Source organism: Lutjanus erythropterus, chromosome 5, assembly GCF_056507025.1.
Source record: "Lutjanus erythropterus isolate fLutEry1 chromosome 5, fLutEry1.hap2, whole genome shotgun sequence".
Taxonomy (NCBI): Eukaryota; Metazoa; Chordata; class Actinopteri; order Lutjaniformes; family Lutjanidae; genus Lutjanus; species Lutjanus erythropterus.
The window spans coordinates 16,111,662-16,131,413 of NC_139321.1; the positions used below are offsets into that span (position 1 = coordinate 16,111,662).

General features: G+C 39.9%; 1 protein-coding gene across 1 annotated transcript in view; it reads left to right on the top strand.

Moving 5' to 3' along the window:
* The window catches only part of drp2 (dystrophin related protein 2), a 197,874-nt gene that overhangs the window by 86,391 nt on the left and 91,731 nt on the right, over positions 1 to 19,752 (top strand). The window contains exon 3 of the mRNA XM_084718858.1: positions 10,785 to 10,941. Within this exon, the coding sequence (XP_084574984.1) occupies positions 10,785 to 10,941 (157 nt within the window). The remainder of the gene's footprint in view (positions 1 to 10,784; positions 10,942 to 19,752) is intronic.

Genomic DNA, 19,752 nt, shown 5'->3' on the forward strand with positions numbered 1-19,752 from the left:
AAAGCTGTTCTATTAGCTGATCAGATGTTTTAACTATTAATAATAAAAGTAATTTGTTGTGTAATTGTAACTCCCTGCTGCATACTGTACCACAAGCTGTTTTACTGTATCAAGAGTTTCCATGCACTTCGCAATGCAGTGCAACCACTGTGCAACACAACAGAAAGCAATGTCATGCAACACAACACAGACAAGCCTTCTTTTGCGTCTTCCTCTTTCAGCATGTTGCTGAACTCTCTCCATCATCACTTCTTCCCAAAGTCAGTCTCCCTAAACTTGAACCTTAACAAACCGGCTAAGAGTGACAAGATGACACAGTAAATGTGTCGCGTCTCAATCTACTTTGATTTAAGGCTTGCATAACGTGGCATCCCTCGAGGTTTTGAAGAGAAATATACATATACATACCTTTGAATATATACCCTTTCAACTAAATGCAGTGCTGCTGTGTCAACGTGGCCCATCACACACACACCCTCGCACTTTTTTTTTTTTTTTTTTTTTTGTTACCAGCTCTCGCAACATCTCTGCAATTGAGAAAGAAAGAGACAGAGCAAGAGAGAGGGAAGAAAGGAGATAGGAACAGGGCTGTGCTCAAAGCTTCTCTGGGCCCCGAGGCAAAGCACTAGCTAGCTCCTTTCTCCTAAAACAGCAGAAACACTGCTCCTATCTCCTATGCATTAATTAATCATCGAACCGAGCGCTAAGCTTCTCTCTGTAATCTCTCCGACTGATTTGGGAGTTGGATTTCTATTTGACCATGTCATTTACTTTTGGATGTTAACTGTCAAGAAATGTGGAGATGCAATGGTAATTAGCATGCAAGAGAGTTTCCCAACAGTGAGAACACGGCGTTACTCTGAACAGACAACCCAAGGTCTGCTAAACTGCAACACAATTTTATATTCACACCCAAAACATTGTGATTAGGATTCACAACAGTGTTGAGTTGGTAGCAGTTCAGTGTCGTTCTCAAGGACACACGCAGATGTTGATTGGTGCCTCAGCTGTTGCAGCATGAATCTGTATACTCACATCGGTAACAAAGGCTGGTGTCTGTTAATGCTGGGCTGCATATTTTATCTCTATTGAATCCTTTGCTCGAAGATAATCCAGGAAATGAAAAGGTTTACAATCTATACTATGACAATACCTGTTATTTTGACAACCAGTCTCATCATGTGCTCCCTGGCAAAATTGGCTGGTTTTCAGTTGTGAAACTGTTAAATATACTGTGTCACACAGCATCTATTAGCCCATTCTTACTGATTACTGCTGCCGTCGTCATCAAGCCTGTTGGCTGTTATTTAGCAGTGTGAGATGGGGACACACGCGTCGAAAAATAGACCTAACAAGCACACTTTATGGTGCCATAAACTGTGCAACCAGATTGTGTTTGATGTGTTTTTATAAGCAGAAATTACTGTGATATGTAGAACCTAATATTTTCTGACAGAGCACACAAAACACACAGTATCTGCATTTGTGTTTGGTCCCTGACACTGTGGGAGGTTTGTGATGTGGTCCTCTGATGTAAAAATTTATTGCCTAACTGTGGACTAACATTTTGCTGGTTTTGTACCATCATGGGACTGTAAGAAGAAAATTTAATACTGCCAGTTTTTTCCTGTAACCACCTCAACCCCAACACTAAACTGAACCTAAACCTAACTGAGCCCCACCCTCCCTAGTTACTATTATTACTATATTACTTTTACTATTACCATTCTCTCACTGCACATATACAGTTTAGTTTAAAGTGATAACAGCTGCAGATTTAACATCAAAACTGGCATAAACTTTTGAAACATGAGGTCTCCCTTTCCACAGAAAACTAAACAAAAGCATCTTCTCATTTTTAGCTGACTGTTAGACTGGATTTTTCAGCTGAATTGACTTTCACCAGCAGATTTTATTTCAGTTTAGGGAGCTAGCGTAAGCTAATGCTAATGTTTGAACTCTGGCAGTCAATTACAAAGTCAATCTCCAGCTGACTTTTTAGTTAGCAAAGGGCCAATTCTACACTTAACCCTAAAACCATCACTTCATCCAATTCCTTTGAAAAAACTAAGGCTAAAATATCCTCATTATCTAAAATTAGAAAACATTTGATGCACTAATTAATACATTCATTAAACCAGTGGTTTTCAACCTTTTTAGCTTGACCTCCATTAAGGATCAGTGATGATGCCAGTTTAATACATTTCCCCTCTAAACTTTTCACATGATTTCATTTAAAAGTGTTTGAGGCCCAAATGGGTGAAATTAGCTAATATATTTTAGCCAGTAACAAAAACAAAGATTAGAGAAAAGCCCAAACAATGAAAAACGATTTGTGAAACAAACTCCCCCTCAAGCTACAACAGTAAAATTCTGCTTAGACAGTGATGATGATGGATCATCGGCACTAACAATCTAATAATGTCAAATATAAAGTTTCAATCACAGGGGACACTTCTCACCAATGAGTGTTTTTACTTAAGTCACTTTAAAGGGACATTTCACTCCAAAATGAAAAAAAATCTCCTGGTCTGTAGTGATATTTATGCTTCTAGATTGTTTCAGTGTGAGTCGCAGAGTTTTGGAGATATTGGCAGTAGAGATGTCTCACTTCTCTCCAATAAAATGACTCTGAATCCAGCAAACTGACTCTTGAATGCAAAACAAAGCATTCGCCACAGAACTGGTGCCATTTAGTCCTTTTATACTGGACCCCTCTACGACTGATATCTCCAAAACTCTTCTACTCAGACAGTCTAAATGAATAAATAGCACCATGGGCAAGAGGATAAATATGCATTTTTGATTTGGCAGTGAACTGTCCCTTTAAGTACATTTAGCTACTGATAGTTTGGTACTTTCACTTGAGTAAGACCTAAAATTCAGGACTTCTACATGTAACTGAGTATTTTTACATTGTGGTATTGGTACTTTCACTCAACTAAAGCATCTGAGTACTTCTTCCACCATACAAACCTGTCAAGTTAACATGACTGAAATCCATGGGCAAAGATTGAAATCTGTGCGTCACTCTCATCGGGGTGGTGGGAGTACTGCTGAATATTGACGCATCGTTGATTGACGTCAGTGTAACTGCAAGGCAGATGTAGAGAGCAGTAATTTGTTGTTGGATGATTTTTGGTTCAAAGAAATGATGATTGGTGTGTTCAGAGACAATCTGTGAAAAAAAAAAAAAAAACGCTCTTAACCTCGTTACACTGTGCCTCAGCACCTCAGTTCTGTCTGAACATTAAAAATAACCCTACATCACTAGAAGCACAGACGAAAAGTTAGTGTGAGAAAAGGCATGAGTGACGTGAGAGTGTGTGATCTGTGTCAATTGCATGAGTCTCACTCTCGAGAGTTGGCAGCCCTCAAATTACTATGTGTTGTGTGAAAGGGACTCATACTGATGAACTGTTTACCCAACACTGCAGTTCCTCTCAGCTCTGTGGACTCTATTTCAGCAACTTTCAGCTCATCGTTTCAGGTTTCTGGCCTGAAGCTTCACTGTTTGGGTTCACTTTCGCTGCTCACATCAACATTGTTTTCCTATGCATCAGGCAGCTGGTGGAAAAGCTCCATTAGACCCAGTGCACACTACCTACGACTTGCTTGTGAACATAGTGGAGCATTTAAATGTGAAATTGATGGAGCTAAAAGGAGCTTAAAGAGAGGCTGCATTTTATTAGTCTTTCAAAATATCCTTGCTGACTTCCCTTCGACACCTGCAGGGGAATCACTGCTACCGTTATAAAAATATAGGTAGGCTACCAGGTGTATAAGTTCACTCATTTAGTTAGCCAATAGTTTCTTAAGAAAATCTCACTGATAGCTTGATACTTTACTGAAAAATATCATACAGCTAACTCTCCTCTTGCACAAGGTGCTGTGATGTATATCCACCTTATGCACTGCCCCCAGCTTAGCTTCTGATGTCAGATCTGCAGTCTCTGGTCACCCAGGTGCTTTTTAGTTTAGTTTATTTGATTTATAAAAGGACAATGACATTGGTTTTTTACAAGACGTGAAAACATGGTTGCATTAGGTTTAGCAAGATGCTAAGTTCCATCTGTAGTCCTACACATAACAAAAATTTAAAGTGGAATACAGACTACAGTAAATGCAGGTGCCTAACGTAATAAAAGCAATAGGACAAAATAAAATATGAAAAACACAATAACTACCTGATAAAGTGACCTGGTTACCAGTGCAGGTGCCTTACATGAAAAAACAGTAAGTACACACTAAGTGACTAACGATTTTTATACATTGTTAATAGTTTACCTTTGCTTTGTATATAGTGTGCTAACCCTAACCCTAACCCACAAACAGTATAATATTAACAATATGTACAAGTCAAACCATAAAAAGTTAAGTATTTCAATAAGCTGCGGATGAGAAAGTACTTGAGTGTCCATAGATGTATACTCCTGGAATCCAAGGACGGGCAGCCCGTAAAGATGATATACATCACACTGCATTGTGCAAGTGGAGAATTGCAGTTAATATTTATTTGTACTGCTCAGCTTGTGTGATTTATGCATTCTCAATATTATCTTTAAACATTTGGAAAAATAGATTTATTTAGAAGATATTGTAAACTTGTGGCAATACTAGTTCCGATAATCATGATACAGTTACCAAGTATGGAGTTGCTTTTGTCACACTGTAATGGGTCTTATTATTTGTAAAAAGCTGTATATCGCTCTTATTATTTGTAAGAAGCTGGATAAGGCTAAGACACAGATTAGTTGTAAATCCATGATAGTTTGGGCTGAAAGTGAACAAGGGCGGGTGTGGTACGCTAAAATCCTCCCATCCTGCCCCGCTCACTTTCCCTCTGCTCTCTAAGTGCCCTCCATGTGACGTATGCTGTTACGTCACGCCAAGGGCTGAGGATAAGTGGATGAGGGGAAGTGGAATTACTAATAAAATGCAGAAAGAGTGAATACTGGATTCACCAGGTGGCCAAAAACACATCTTACAATGTTGCTAAATGTCAGCTGAATTCATAAATAGACAACTGTTTGCTAACACAACTGTAAACAGTGATGATATGTCAGTGTTTGCAGCTTATTGCTCTGGTCCAAAGTGGCCAAAAAATCAATTAAGATCTAACTCAAATTAGAGCACGCACACCCTAAACCTTTTCCTCTTTTTGTTTTTTTCTTCACTGCATTGCACTGACACACACACGCTCAAAATCCCTGGCATCTCCTAATCTAATGCAGCAGCACTTGGCCCATAAGTAGCACTTAAACTGATATCATGGTGTTTCCACTGGAGATAGAATAGCATCAGTCAGCCTCCTCCACTGGCAAACCTTTAGCCCGGCCTCTCTGCAGCTTAGCAAGGCGAGAGTTGTTCTTGGCAGCACCGACCGTGTGACGACGATTCCATTACAGCACAAGCAGTGCTCTATTTGTCTCACCTTCTGTGTGTAATGGAAGCAGCAGTGATGGGTGAGCGTAGTGTGAGCCGTGCGTGTGCATGTTTTCTGTACGAGTGTGTGAGTTGAAGATATCGTGTGTGTTCTGAGGCATTTTGAAACTTCTCTGCAAAAGTGCCAGGGTCGTCCTTTGATGGATGACCTTACTTGGACGTATCCGAGGCCGAGATTGGCTCTGATGTGAGTCAGAAACCTCTCTCCGTTTCACACCATGTGTATGTGTGCGTGTGTGTTGTATTTATATGTGTGAAATCACGCCTGTTATGGACTGAGAGCTTGTTCTGTAGGGGCCACAGGAAAACAGTTCCTCTCTGATTCAATTACCACAACAAGCTGAGCTGGAGGGCCAACAGGAGGCTAGAGGACAGCACGGTCTGCTTCACACAAGTTTCCTGACAGAGGCTTGAACAAAGAGGCCTATCAATTCTGAAATGTGCACTTACAAGCTTGATTTCACCTTTCCGTCTTTTTCCCCTTAACGTCTCAAAGCTTTTCCCACATGCTTCCCTGCAACCGGCACCCCTGAAGTGATACCTAATCCCTCATGTGTCAGAACTCATCTGTCCCAAATTCAGTTGGCAGGAAATTGCCTCACAGGTCTTTTTCAGTCAGTCGCTAACATGACCTTGCTGATGGTGGCATGCTAGTGGCGCAGGATGAAAGATAATGGTTAAGCATTCTCTTTTGAGTCATGATGAAATGAAAAATTTTTGCCTTTTTACATCACATCCCCAGTCATATTATGCACCGTTTATCAATATGCCAAAAAGTAATTCAACAAATTAATTTGTTCTATTTTTATAGCAGTATCATTCAAAGTCATTTTTCTCCCTGTAAAACAAAATATGACAGATGCTTATGTATGCTAGAATCTACCATCTGCAGTCAATAATATGACATTCATTCCTGTCAATCTTCAGCCTTTGGCGCAGCAGAGTGAGGGCTAGAAGATTCCTTTGTTAGCTTGCTAGCAACAGTATGGTATGTTGGTGCGTCTTCCAAGATGTTCACCACCTCAAACGTTTTATTGTTTCCCCAAAATACTGTGGTTACAGGTCCGCTGGCTAGAATTTATTTGCTCATGGAAAAGTGGTATATGTGACAGCAGATTATGTGCAAGGCATTTTATTTTGGACTGCTTCAAGAAGTAATGTTAGCTACATGCTAGCTACCTGTAACGGGCAACAGAAATGGGCTCAGCAACCTCCACCACAGTTGACCACAGCCATACTGGGACAGGGAATACAGTACCAAGGTCATTTACCCAGTTTCCTGATGCTTTCCTGAGTATCCTGATAGCTTTTCTTGTTTCTAAAGTAGTTAACTGCTAACTGCCGTTAGCTCAGTTAGCCATGCAGCTGTGTAAGCTGACTCAGCTCCACAGCCAAACAAGAAACAAACAAACCACCCTTCTGGCTCAGGGCGGGAAAGTCAAATGCTGTTATCAAAAGGATGTATCGCACTGCTGTGTTCCAGGTTGTAAATCGTATAAACACATGAAATCTGACTCCTGATTGATTAGCCACTAAAAAGACAATTGATGATCAAAATCTGGAGGGATACTGAGCCACATTTCAAGGTGAAACAGCAGATTTGGAAACCCATTAGCTAAATTTAAACAACAGCTAACATTAGCACTTACTAGCTTTCAGTACCACTTGATAGTGTTACAGGATACGACAGGAAAAAATATACATTACTTCTAAAATATCAACAGAGGAATTAATTCACACCTTTATTATCGTGTCAAGTAACCTACTGGCAACATATTCGATAACTTAGCTACTGTTAGACAACAGCTAACTGTGATGCTACATTCTATTTTGGTGCTTTAGTGCCTCCTATAGGCCAATGAAAATGCAGCTTATCTCTGTTATTTCAGATGTCTGTGTTCTTATTGGTTGTTATCAATGGAAGAATTAATTTAGACCTCGCTTATTGCATGGTGTAACACGAACATTTTTGTTAATCCATTAGCTACCGTAAGACAACAGCTAATGTTAGCATTAACTACATTCTAGTTAGCATCATTGATACAATAGAAGAGGTGTAAATTAATTCTGACAAATCAGTGGAAGAATGAATTTATGCCTTTCCTATTGTAGCATGTAACATAAACAGTATTGTTAGTAAGAAGTGGTTGAATGCTAATGTTAGCTGTTGTCTAATGGTAGCTAATAGATTAATATGTTGTTCTCTCTTGAAATGTGGTCCAGATTTTCCCTATTCATCGTCTTTTCAGTTGCTGATCAATTGGGAGTCTGTGACAAGATAACAATTTGTCAGATATTTTACATTTATACGACTTACAACGCAGAACAGGGTGATACGACAGTATCCTTTAAATAATGACCTCCCCAACCTGAGCGTGATATCAGAGGAAAATGGCTGACATGTGAATATGGCAAACAGCATCATTGTGATGTATTCAGACCCAGAAATTTAAAAGTGTTCCTCTGACTTCACTTACGCTGTCATCTCAATATATCAGTCCAATTTTTGCAATGTCCTCCCCCCTTATAGTCATAGTGAGCCGTGACACTGCGACTGTCTGACTCTTGCTCTCGCTCCCACTCATCATGTCTGATGTGACAGTGCTGGCAAATTGTGATGTGCAGGAATAATGATATTTGAGTACTGGCTTCTGGTGTGTAATTGAAAAACTGGGATGCTTTCACAGTGCCCCCCCCCCCCCCACATACCCCTTTAGTGCCAGCTGTGCCACTGATACAAGAGCAATGGTTCCCTCAGACATCTCTCATTCTGCTGGCAGGTGGCAAGCAGATACTCTCTCTCTGTTATTTGTTCCTGATTTACTCCAACAAACCTGCCACAGCACTAACCTGTGACTATGTGTCTCTCAGCTCGTCTTACATACAGACTGCCTGCTTGTTTTACTGTGACTTTTGCGCTGTGATTGAACACTGTTTCAGGCAGATATACTCTATAGTCTCCTGCATGAAGAAATGGTGGTTTGGGATGGTGAGCATGCACGATTTTGCACAAACTTGCTTATACTTAACAAACAGCCAGCACACACATAAATGATCTTTTGCTAAGGCGACGATAAGAATATCAGATTAACTTAAAATTTTCAGTAAGTTTTTGGAACAATGGATCCCTGATTTGAGACAGTGGTAAAACAATATCTTCTCATTTCCACTCTGTCACAGTTGATTTTGGTCGCTGAAAAGACAGTTGTTGCCAGCAGATTTTATCAGCTGCAGCTAGCTAATTAAGCTAACATTGGCACCATGAGTTATTTGCAAATGCCATCTTTGGCTGACTAATTTCAAACAAGAACCATGCAAATGGGTCTTTAATATTCAGATTATGATCAATTTCATAACTTCCACATGGGGGTAATTTGATTGGTCCAGTGCTCCAGACATGAAGACACCATGACATCCACAGTAAAAACAATAACATACACAATAACACAACAGCATAGTCATAATGCAACACATTTGATCACATCCAGACAGAATGAAACAATAAAGTCAATGCAAATCAGTAAAAATCTAATTTGGTATAGCAAAAGGGCAAGCAACAAGCTAAGAGACCTGTTCACTGAGCCTGAATATTATACAGACTGGTTGCTTGAGGAATAAAAAAGTTCTTGTATCTACTTGTTTCATCTGTTTTTTTTGTATAAGTCTCTTCCCACAGGGGAAGTTGCTGCTGCGGCTGAATTTGAAGTATAGGGGATGGGTACTATGTAAACCTTTTTTTTTTTTAGTTTTTGGAGGGTGAGTTTGGTAAACTGCTGATGGTTGTTTCTTGGTCAATGCCAGAATTTTCCCACCTGTCCTGATTTGTCATTTGCCTGGCTTGGTGTGTAATCTCTTGATTTTGAAGTGGCACAGTCTCAGAAGGTAAAGGTGCAGTAGATGATTCAAGTTAATTACTGAGTCTCATTTGCAGGTCATCAAGCACTGACACTGTAGGTCGGTGGTTTAATCTTAACTAAGGTTAAGATTAAAAACTTGAAAAACTAGGGATGGGCGTTGAGAGCTGGTACTAAATTCGTACCGGTTCCTGATTGGTCAGTACTGAAATATTAAGCAGCATTCATTGAACATGCTTATTGATTTGGTGAACGGTGGACTGAACAGATCAGTTTGCAATCGCTGAATGTAAACATGAGCAATGTTCACTTCTGAGTGTGATCACAGCACACACACCATCAGCTGATTAAAAACAGAAAAGTGATTGCAGCGCAGAGAGAGGGAGCACGTGAACATACACAGAAATATTTGCTTGTCTCCTCTGTCTTGTCTCCCTCTTCATCTCCTTGCTGTTCTCATGCATTATGGTGCGTTCAATTTGAACTGGAAATTCGGAATTTCAACCTCAACAGTTGAAAATTTCGACAGTATGTTGAAGTAAATGCAATTAATCAACAAATGCTACGACAACTCAAAACAAAAGGAGGTTTGCCGTGAAATTAGTGTCAACTTTGGTACAGGCAAACTTAAGGTGGATTTGCCTTTAAGGTGGATATCATTTTAGTGACTGTTCCTCCTTTGCTTAGGAGATGACCACAGTCCTCAACCCCAGTTCAAAAACTGATGAATCTTTTCACACCTTTGCATGTTATGTCTTTATTTTTTGCATTAAATTACAGAAAGTAGTATCAATAAGTATTATCAATGAACAGTATCAATATCAGTATCAGTAAAATCCTAATGATATTCATCTGTAAATACAAGTAATTAGTAAGATGGTTAATTATAGTAATGTGTAATTATAACTTGACTTGTTACTTCCACCCCTTGACAAATGCTAAAATAAAGCATTCAGATACAGCATTGAAAAGAGTGACACGATCAGCAAGGCGTGACAGAATTCAACCGTATTTGTTCTCTTCATAACTCCCTCAAGAGCAAATCGCTGACCTTTTCAGAGCAGGCTCCCCAAGGCCCTTCAAAATGTTTCTCCTGACATTTTGACATGAAGACATCTACAATAGAAGAGGACATTTTTGATTTTAAAAAGACAAGGCTATTTTATTCCACTTTCCACTGTTGGAGGCGTGAAATAATATAAATTTTTGAATATGATCGGAGGGCAAATCAAAGGGTCGGCAGGGAACAGAACAACCCATACATTATTGTTGCATCGAAATTAGGGCTTAAATTTTATGTATTTGACATCTTTTGATGAATTTTAGCATTTTTGATATTAATAAAGCCAATTATGTGTCGACATTCTGGATAATAGGAGGCAGGGACCAAATTTTATGTGTAGTATTTACATAGTTGGTGTGTTGGAGGATGTTACTGTTTGCTGGACTAACTGTGTGTGCATATCTGTGCATGTGTCTTGGCAGGGTGCGGCTTGAGGCCTTCTCAGACAACAGCGGGAAGCTGCAGCTCTCTCTGCAGGAGATCATAGAATGGCTGACAGCCAAAGACGAGGAGCTGTCGGAGCAGCTGCCCATAGGAGGCGACGTGGGGGCCGTCCAGCACCAGAGGGAGTTCCACCAGGTAATGTGGAGTATAAATACCTCTCCACTGCAAATACTGATGAGAGAGAGTCTTTATTCTGTCCAAGGGGAAATCAATTTCCACGGTACGTCTGCTTACTCAAGACAAAGACACATACAAAAGCACACGTGTGCTCAGATAAAGTGAGTCTTTAGTTCAGTCTATAGATACACACAGACATGCATAGATGTATCCACAAGGGTTTTGTGTTTAGCATAACGTGTGGAAGAGGGAACAAACACATGCTACAGTACAAAGTCTTATATCTGCGCCCATATGGGAGCAGCATGAAAAATGTATTGAGGGCGTGCCCAGGGTCATGTGCAATGATCTGTGCGATGCATGTGATGGCTCTGTCATTGAGATGTGAGAGGCTCGGGGTGGAGAGGCCAGTGATTTTTGAGGCAGTGTTTGTAATGCGTGGTATGTGGTTGTTGCTGGAGACAGTTAACATAGTAAAGATACACGTGGAAGATACACGTGGAGCAGTGGGGTATTATGGGTCGTATGCTTTTTCAGATGATAGAACAGAGTGTTTGGAGTTTGCAGATAACAGAGGGTCTGTACTGGCAGCTTGTGTAGATATCACAGATATCGATTAATGCTGAGTTTATTGTCCAGCCTGGGTCAATATGAGGTAGTTAAAACTTTCTCTATGTTCATCTGTCATTAATATTATTGATGGAGGTGGGGCTTTGTGCACTGCAGTGTACGCTGGGAGCAAAGACTGTATAATACATAGTGGACGTAGCTTCCAGATCTGAAAAGTGATGCTGATGCAGAAATGTCTGAAACCTGCATTTTTTTTTGTAAAGGTCAGCAAGGGGCGACTCTACTGTTTTCAAAAAGAAGTCCGATTGTATGTACTCTTATGTCTGCAACTGAGCCAGGCAAGCTTTTCACTCGCACTTTCATGCAGCAGAGTGACTCTCATCTTAATCTATGCAGCTGTCTGCACCAGCTCAATGCATCTCACATCCCAGCTGCATCTGATGGACACAACCTGAAGGTTTTAGTTAGACTTCAATTCTATTTTGTCAATAATACACCTGTAAACTCAAGGTTGTTGCCCAGTAAAAAGGTTGCTTGTCTTGTTAGCTACCAGCACTTTTTTCCCCCCTTTCTTTCTTTTGCTCATCCGCACACACATACATAATAACATACACTGTGTTGTTGGAGTAATAGATCAGGAATATTCAGACATATCAAAGGAAAACTGCAGACTGCACAGAAAGTTTGGCTGCTCATTTGCTGCTGATACTTTGAAATACATTGACAGGATGGAGTCTGTATAGACAGTCGCTCTAGTGCGGCGTCAACGAGGTTGTCGCACGAGTGTGATGCTGACATGCCGTTTGCAGTCTAGACAAGGGATTATGGCAAAATGACCCCACGTCTCACTTGATTTATGACCTGAGTGAACAGTTTCCTAATGAGTTAATGGTCTCAAGTCTTCTTCAATACAGCATGATGTTAATTTAGTAAATTACAGTCCCGCTTGGAGTAAAATAGATGACGAAGCAGGGTACGCTTCAAGATGTGGCTGTAGTGCAGCACATAGGACTCATGATACAAAGATCAAACTGTCAAACTAGACAGCGATGATCAAATATGGCTCAAAATAATGTTACTGCATTGCCTATTTTTTGTTCAGAAACATGTTTTGTTGTACTGTTTAGCATTTAAGAATGGTTGGCAGGCTGCTATTTTCCTGCCGAGGGGACGAGCCAAAGCCAAGCACCGCCCAACCCTACAGTATGTCAGCCACTGCCTCTACGTTCTTGATCAAATATGGTCACTTCTGGTTCCAAAATAACAAGATGGCTGTGGCCTTTATGTCAAACTAGAGGCCTCAAAACAGTAGTCCACACTATTGAGTGATCCAGTCAAGTATTTGGGATTTGACTTAAATCTCACTCTTCACTGTACTGTTTCACTTAGAAATAAGTCACATGACGAAAGCTAAAACTACTCAAACTCAAATCTTTCTGCCAGAAAGGGCTTTGTAACACATCTATTTTAATTGTCTTTTTTTCTAAAACTAAGCAAGTAGTTTTGTTACTATCCAAACTGGGACAGAAAGCAGAAAATAATAATTAAAAAAATGATGATAACAAGGCAACTGTGTCTAAAAAATAATACGTCAACAACCAACTTCACATGGGAGTCAAACCCTAGACTTGTAGGTGGAAATCCAATGTTTAACCTTTTCATCCAGCACAGCTTGAACCTGGTGTGAACTTTCCTGCTCTTTAACTCAGATGATTTCCTTAAGCCAGACATCTTTCTGGGCATTCTGACAAAAAGTTTTCTTAGTGAAAGATTTCTACCAGACAGGGATTTCTGGCAGACTTCCCTGAAACCTCATGTCTTACATGTGTGCATATTTCACTATTACTTGAAGGAAATTAATGAGTTTACACTCAGTTTACTGGACTGAGCTATAATTATTTTTAATTGATTTGTCTGTTGATTATTTTCTCGATTAATGGATTCACCATTTGGCAAATAAAAGAGCAGAAAACAGTAAAAATGTCAACGAGTCCAAGGTGATGTCATCAAGTGTTTTCTTTGACCAACAGTCCAAAAGCCAGAGATATTATTTATTGTGAGATAAGAAAAAGACGCAGATTCTTAAATTTTAAATTATCAAATGTTTGACACTTTTTTTTTTTTTTTGCAGTATATGGCAAAAATGGAAAATAATATTTACAAGAAGTGTGGCTCACAAGTTCATATCTAATCGCCCTTAAAAATCAGAATAGGTGTGTTTTTGTTTCCATAGGATCAGCTGGTTATATCTACAGAGGAGCAGGTTCTAAACCCCTGAGTGCACAAACCAAACACGGGCTCTAGATCTGGCCTTTTGCATTTTCATCACCACTATAAGTTCTCTCACACATAGGAACTGTGATGTGCCAGATGCTACTAAATCCTACATACTCTTCCTTTAAAAGAATTAGTTCTGATGATCGACTACCTGATTAATCGTCTAATCATTGCACCTCTACATTAAACAATAAAGTTGTTTTTTTATTTAATAAGACATTAAACTGAGCTCAAAGTTTTATTTTTTTTGTTTTCAGCAATGGTTGCCCTGTTGATTTATTTAAGGAGGCATGTTGACTCCATTCTTATTCGCAGCTGTGGCCTGAGGGATTATTTGTAGCTGGAAAAAGGGCAACACTTACAACACAGAGACACGCAATCTGCACAATATAACCATGATTTTAAAAAAAGGAAATCAGTGACTCTTTGGCAAATAAACACTTAGATTAACACTAAGCTGTTTCACCTCAGTGTTTACCTCTTTGTGTGTTTCTGATGCTGATCAGTCAACGGTGATGTGTGCACTGAATAAAGGCAACAAACAAGCATTATCTATCATCCGTGAAGCCCCATTGCCCAACAAATACTAAACGCAGGTGAACTTGTGATGTTCTCATCACCTAATAAGATGATAGGATTGGTACTCGTTTTAACATTTTGTTTTTGTCAGTATTAAAGTTGAAGGCTTCGGGGAATGTCAGTTGGAGTTGCTGACAGCGGAGTGAACCACCTCCTCCTCCTCCTCCTCCTCAGATAATTCCTCCACGGTTCAGTGATTTGAACTGGCCAGTAAATCCCTTCAAGGGCTTCTGTGGATAGAAGGGCACACAAGCTCCCGAGCTCAGAGACCGAGACCTTTATTGATCATGGCACAAATCAGCGCTTGTTTATCTTTCCCATAAATATTTTCGTCCTCATATTGAGGGCAGGCGACCAAAACTCCCTGTAAAACCTGGGATTATAATTTGACTTAGACTACTGGATGTTGTCAACTGATCCTGCAGGACGCAGTCAGGAGCTCAAGTGGCAAGAGCTCCTTCGATCCCGACACTTTCTTACACGCACACTTGTTTTAGTTGCCAGGTCATTAACTAAAAGAAGGCATCAGTCATACATTACCTCTGTGTTCCCATCCCTCCACTGACTTCCTGTAAAATACAGAATAAACTAGAAAATTCTGTATAAGGCTCTGCACGACCTCGCCCCCAGTTACATTTCCGATCTTCTTGTTCCATATTCCAACCCCCGACCACTTGATCATCAAATCTCGGCCTTTTATTTATCCCTCGCTCCATCTGCAAAACAAAACATGCCCACACCTTTGCAGTTTAGCCCCAACCCTCTGGAACAATATGCCCCGATCGATCAGGTTTTCTAAATCTTTGGGCTGAATCTATTGTCAAACCTTTTTATAGATCTTTCCCTGTTTTTGTTTTTGTTTGTGTTTTGTTTATTTTGTCTGTCTCTTATTGTGCTGTGTGCTATACCATAATTCAATTTTTATATATATACATATATATATATATATATATATATATATATATATATATATATATATATTTGTGTGTATCTAGGTGAAGCACTTTGTAACTGTGTGTTTTAAAGCATTCTATATAAAAAAGTTATGTAAATAAAGCTTTACTTGTTTACATTTATTTGTTTTGTCCTCCTAGACATGTCCTCAGGTCTGTGTTGTGGCTTGTACAGACTGTACTTGATTGATTTTAGCTCAGTTGTACCATTTATGTCAGGACAACATACAGCAGATCTTTAACAGCTTGTTCAGGATATAGCTCGCCTCACCCGCCCCAGAGAAGCTGCTGCCGTTTGGAGCAGTGAAAACTTGTACAGACATGTTTTTCACCCAACTGTATTGATCCGCAGGTGGGAAGTTAAGAACGACACAGAAAGTCACAAAACAAGGCATATTTTCTTGTTATCTATTAAAGGGGCAGTTCACTCCAGTCTGTAGTGCAACTGTGGGCCGCCCTGCAGGTCGGCCTTGAGAGATCATGAAAAGTAAAAAAAATACAAATAAAAAAACACAATTCATAAAAAGGTTTCTTTAAGTAAAATAAGATAAAGATAAAAAGTAAAGAAAGTGTGTCTGTGTGTGTGTGTTTTTTTCTGTTTGCATATTAAATAGATCAGTGGTTCCCAACTTGGGGGGCGGGCCCCGTGTGGGGACAAGGAGCTACTACAGAGGGGGGCACAGAAGACCAGGGGACAGATATAGAATGAAATAAAGTTGAATGAATTTGATCTGTGCAGGGGAAACAAACAGAGCTTGCTGATTCTGTCCTGCTAACCTCTTTTTCACTAAAACCCAACTTGTCAGTCCTTTTTTTTTTTTAATCAGTTCCATCCCCAATTATTGTTAACAACTGATAAAAATTGTGTTGTAGAGGAGCACTAACTTTTTTCAGTTTCTAAAAGGGGGTCATGCCAGAAAAAGTTTAGGAACCACTGAGATAGATCAACATATTATTGTCACGTGCATTTCACTCTCCTAACAGAGCCTTTAGCTTCACTCTGTCATCTATTTCTCTGAAATAAGAGTTCAATAAATTAAATTTCTTTTATTATTCTGCTCTGATTTTTACTGTATTTTTTACATTTTAAGAGGAGGTGCATCTGAGTTATTTTCCTTTATCTGACCTAGTTTAACAGGTAGTTACACCATATTTTGTGACCTGTCACATTAACACAGGAACGTATCTTGAATCTTGTCACTGCTACGATTGGTTTTGTGTGTTGATTAGAGCTGTGAGTTTTGAAGATGTCTGCCTTCTCTCCAGTATAATGGAACTAGATGGCACGGTTTTGTAGTGCTCAAAGGGCCAGAAATTACATGTGAGAGACTCAAAGCAGTGTCTCTTCCCAGAAATCATGGCTGAGCTGTGTGAGCAGGAACTATTTCCTTTCCACCACCAAACTACACCCGCCAACTGTATCACCATGCATTGCTGGAAAGAGACGTTGCTGCTGAGCCTTTCAAATTAATTTTTTTTGCGCTATGAGTGCCATCTAGTTTCATTATTTTGGAGAGAAGTCATCTTTATGGCCGGTATCTCCAAAACTCAACAGCTCACAAAAAAATAATATAGATTGATAAGTATATCTCAATAAATTGCACTACAGTAGAGGAAAAATATGAATTTTTGATTTTGGATTGAACTGTGCCCTTATTTTAGTCAGTGTTTTCTATGTCAGTGTGATGCCACAGCTATTCAGGCGCAAGTTGAACAGACTTGTAACTGGCAGCTCATCTACTCTTTATTAGTAATAAATGAAATAAAAACCTGTGTGTGTGCGCAGGACCTTTAACAACTACACACACTGTAATGAGCTGCTTTTGGCTCATTTTTGTCTCGTGGGGCTGCCGCTTTTCTCTTTAAAAGCTCTGCTCCTCCACACAAGTGCATTTCATTATTTTGGATTTTTTTTAGGTTAAGGTTCGGTTATGTTGGGATTCTTGCTAAGGGGAGCATGTGTAAATTGCTCCATTTTAACAGGTACGGCAAAACTAACGGGAGTTACAAGTCAAGCATGGCTTTAAATGTCCAAACAGTCCAGAGAAGAGGTCTAATCAGCCAATAAATGTATGTGTAGGGGTCTTTGAGGCTCTCGACCTGCTGTGATACAACACAAAGCCTCTGTTCACTGGTAACCTTAAGCCTTTTTCAAGCCTGTTTTAAGTAAATTACTGGGATAACCCTTCAGGCACTGCTAGTGAGTTTCACTATTCACGCATGCAGCTACATTTCAGCCTCGCACCTTTTCACAAATGCCGTGGCAACGCTGGAACAGATGGGGCAAAGGACAGTCTGGCAGATGGCTGCGATCATGGTGCCTAGTTATAGTTAAAGTGAGGGTGCAAGATTAGTGCCAGGCAAGGGGAGGTATGGCAGGAAAATTTTAATTTAATTAACATCTGAAAATGCCATTTCCTCCAATATAGAGCCTCCAGTCATTCACTGTAAATCTCAGTTTATATTGCACTGTTATATATGAAAATATTTTTTTTTCATTGTGTTCTGTACTTTGCAGTACTTCAGCAGTGACTGACAGATAAATTGTAGTCTCAGAGTGTATAATGCATAATTTCTCTGGTTTCTTTCTGTCCACCCTGAGTCTATACTGTCACTTCATTCTACATTAAAAGGTAACTTTTGTTTGTCAGCCTGGATCTTCTTTTCACATTATTTTGTGTCTGACTGACTACTGAGGACAACAGCGCAGCGCAAACCTGGGCAGCTGCACAGTGTCAAATACGACCAAAAGAGCCTGTTTTTGCCACTTGCTTTGCTCTAAGTATCTGACAGCGTTATGGAAAGGAGATAAACCTTTTTTTAAAGAGTAATATACGTTTTGTTTAACCCAAAAACAGGATCACAAGAAGTCAAAACCTAAACGGAACCAGAGCTGCAGCAGGAAAAGACGCACCTGTCTCCCTCTCTCTGTCATGCACACGTCACAATCAACACACACTCCACTGACTTTCTCAGTGCACTGAAGTGTCCCGTGCTGGCGATATGCGTGGAGTGGGTGGTCGTTCTATTAAGAGTAATTATAGACCACATTATATCATGATTTGTGGTTTATGCTATAGGCAGGAACCGACCTGTCAAGGCCTTTTTCTTTGACAGATTGGAGGCTCTAAACCTCCTCAAATGAAGATTCATCAGGTGAAAATGACGGGTCAGTCACCATAGATGTCTCTCCTCCATCAGATTCTCCCTCCTCACTCATGTCCTGAGGCTGCCAGCGTCTCTTGGACGATGCAGCCTGTTTTGTTTCATTGTTTTTGTTTTCTATCTTTTAGTAAGACAGGTATAACCTACTGTAAGCACAGGCTGCATGTAGTCTTGACATGAAAAAGCTTACTGAGTAAACAATAGACGTTGCTAGGCAACCTGACGCAGTGTGAATGTAGAGGGCAGCCTTATACAGTATTTTTACCCCCAGATTCTGTGAGGGGTAAAAATGACCCCTCAGCGATTATAGATATTAATGATCATATTTTTTTTTTCTTTTTGTCCCACACCCTCCATAATTCACAAGATGATCAATGAGTCAATTTTAGGAAAAGTCAGAAACTGAGAGATGTAGGGGTTTTTTTGTGTGTGTGTGTGTAGGAATGCTCTCCATAATGTTTTCTGACACTTATAATAACAGTCTGAGCCTGTCAGTGGCAAAAACAAGCTCTTTTATTTGCCCAGAGGGATTACGTTTTAGCTTAGTTTCGCTTCTGCTGGCTGCAGCGTTCTCCTTCAATACTGGACCAATTTAATAAATTGTTGTCCCTAATAGTCACTTAGACACAAAACCATGAGAAAATGGGGTCCAGACTGAAAAATACTGAAGTTACATTTAAGGAGATCAACAGTTACAAATACACTGAACTGGTCTGAATAAATTTCCTTAGGCTACTCATGTACAGAATGGGAGTGAGATGTGTGCTCGCTGGACGTAACCCTTTACATGCTTATCCCTGATATTGACAGTACAGAGTTCCCTGAATATCGATCCCTGTTCCCATTCACACATGACCCCATGTGGGAAATATTCCCGAACATTTTTTCACATTTCACACTGTGTATATATAGTCAATTTGCAAGCTCATTTATACCAGACTTCCTTAATTTAGAAAGTTGGCTGAATAATTAAAGAGAGTTTTAATAATATGTCAGTGGCTTTTGTTTTATTGGGCAGAGCTAAAAGAAAATAAATGGCTTTCCTGTGTGTTAAAACACCCACTGGTGGGACATAACAAAACTCCCAGGATGTCTTAAAGGGAGGAAAGTCTCTCCACTGAAACCTTTTTAATTGACATGTTATATAGCCCTGTGTGCAGAGTGTTGGGGGAGACTCATAAAGTTGATTCAGACAGGAATTGCCCAGCAGGCAGACAGCGTCTGTGTGTGTGTGTGCGTGTGTGTGTGAGTGTGTGTGTGTGTTAGTCATACGGATTGTCGGTCT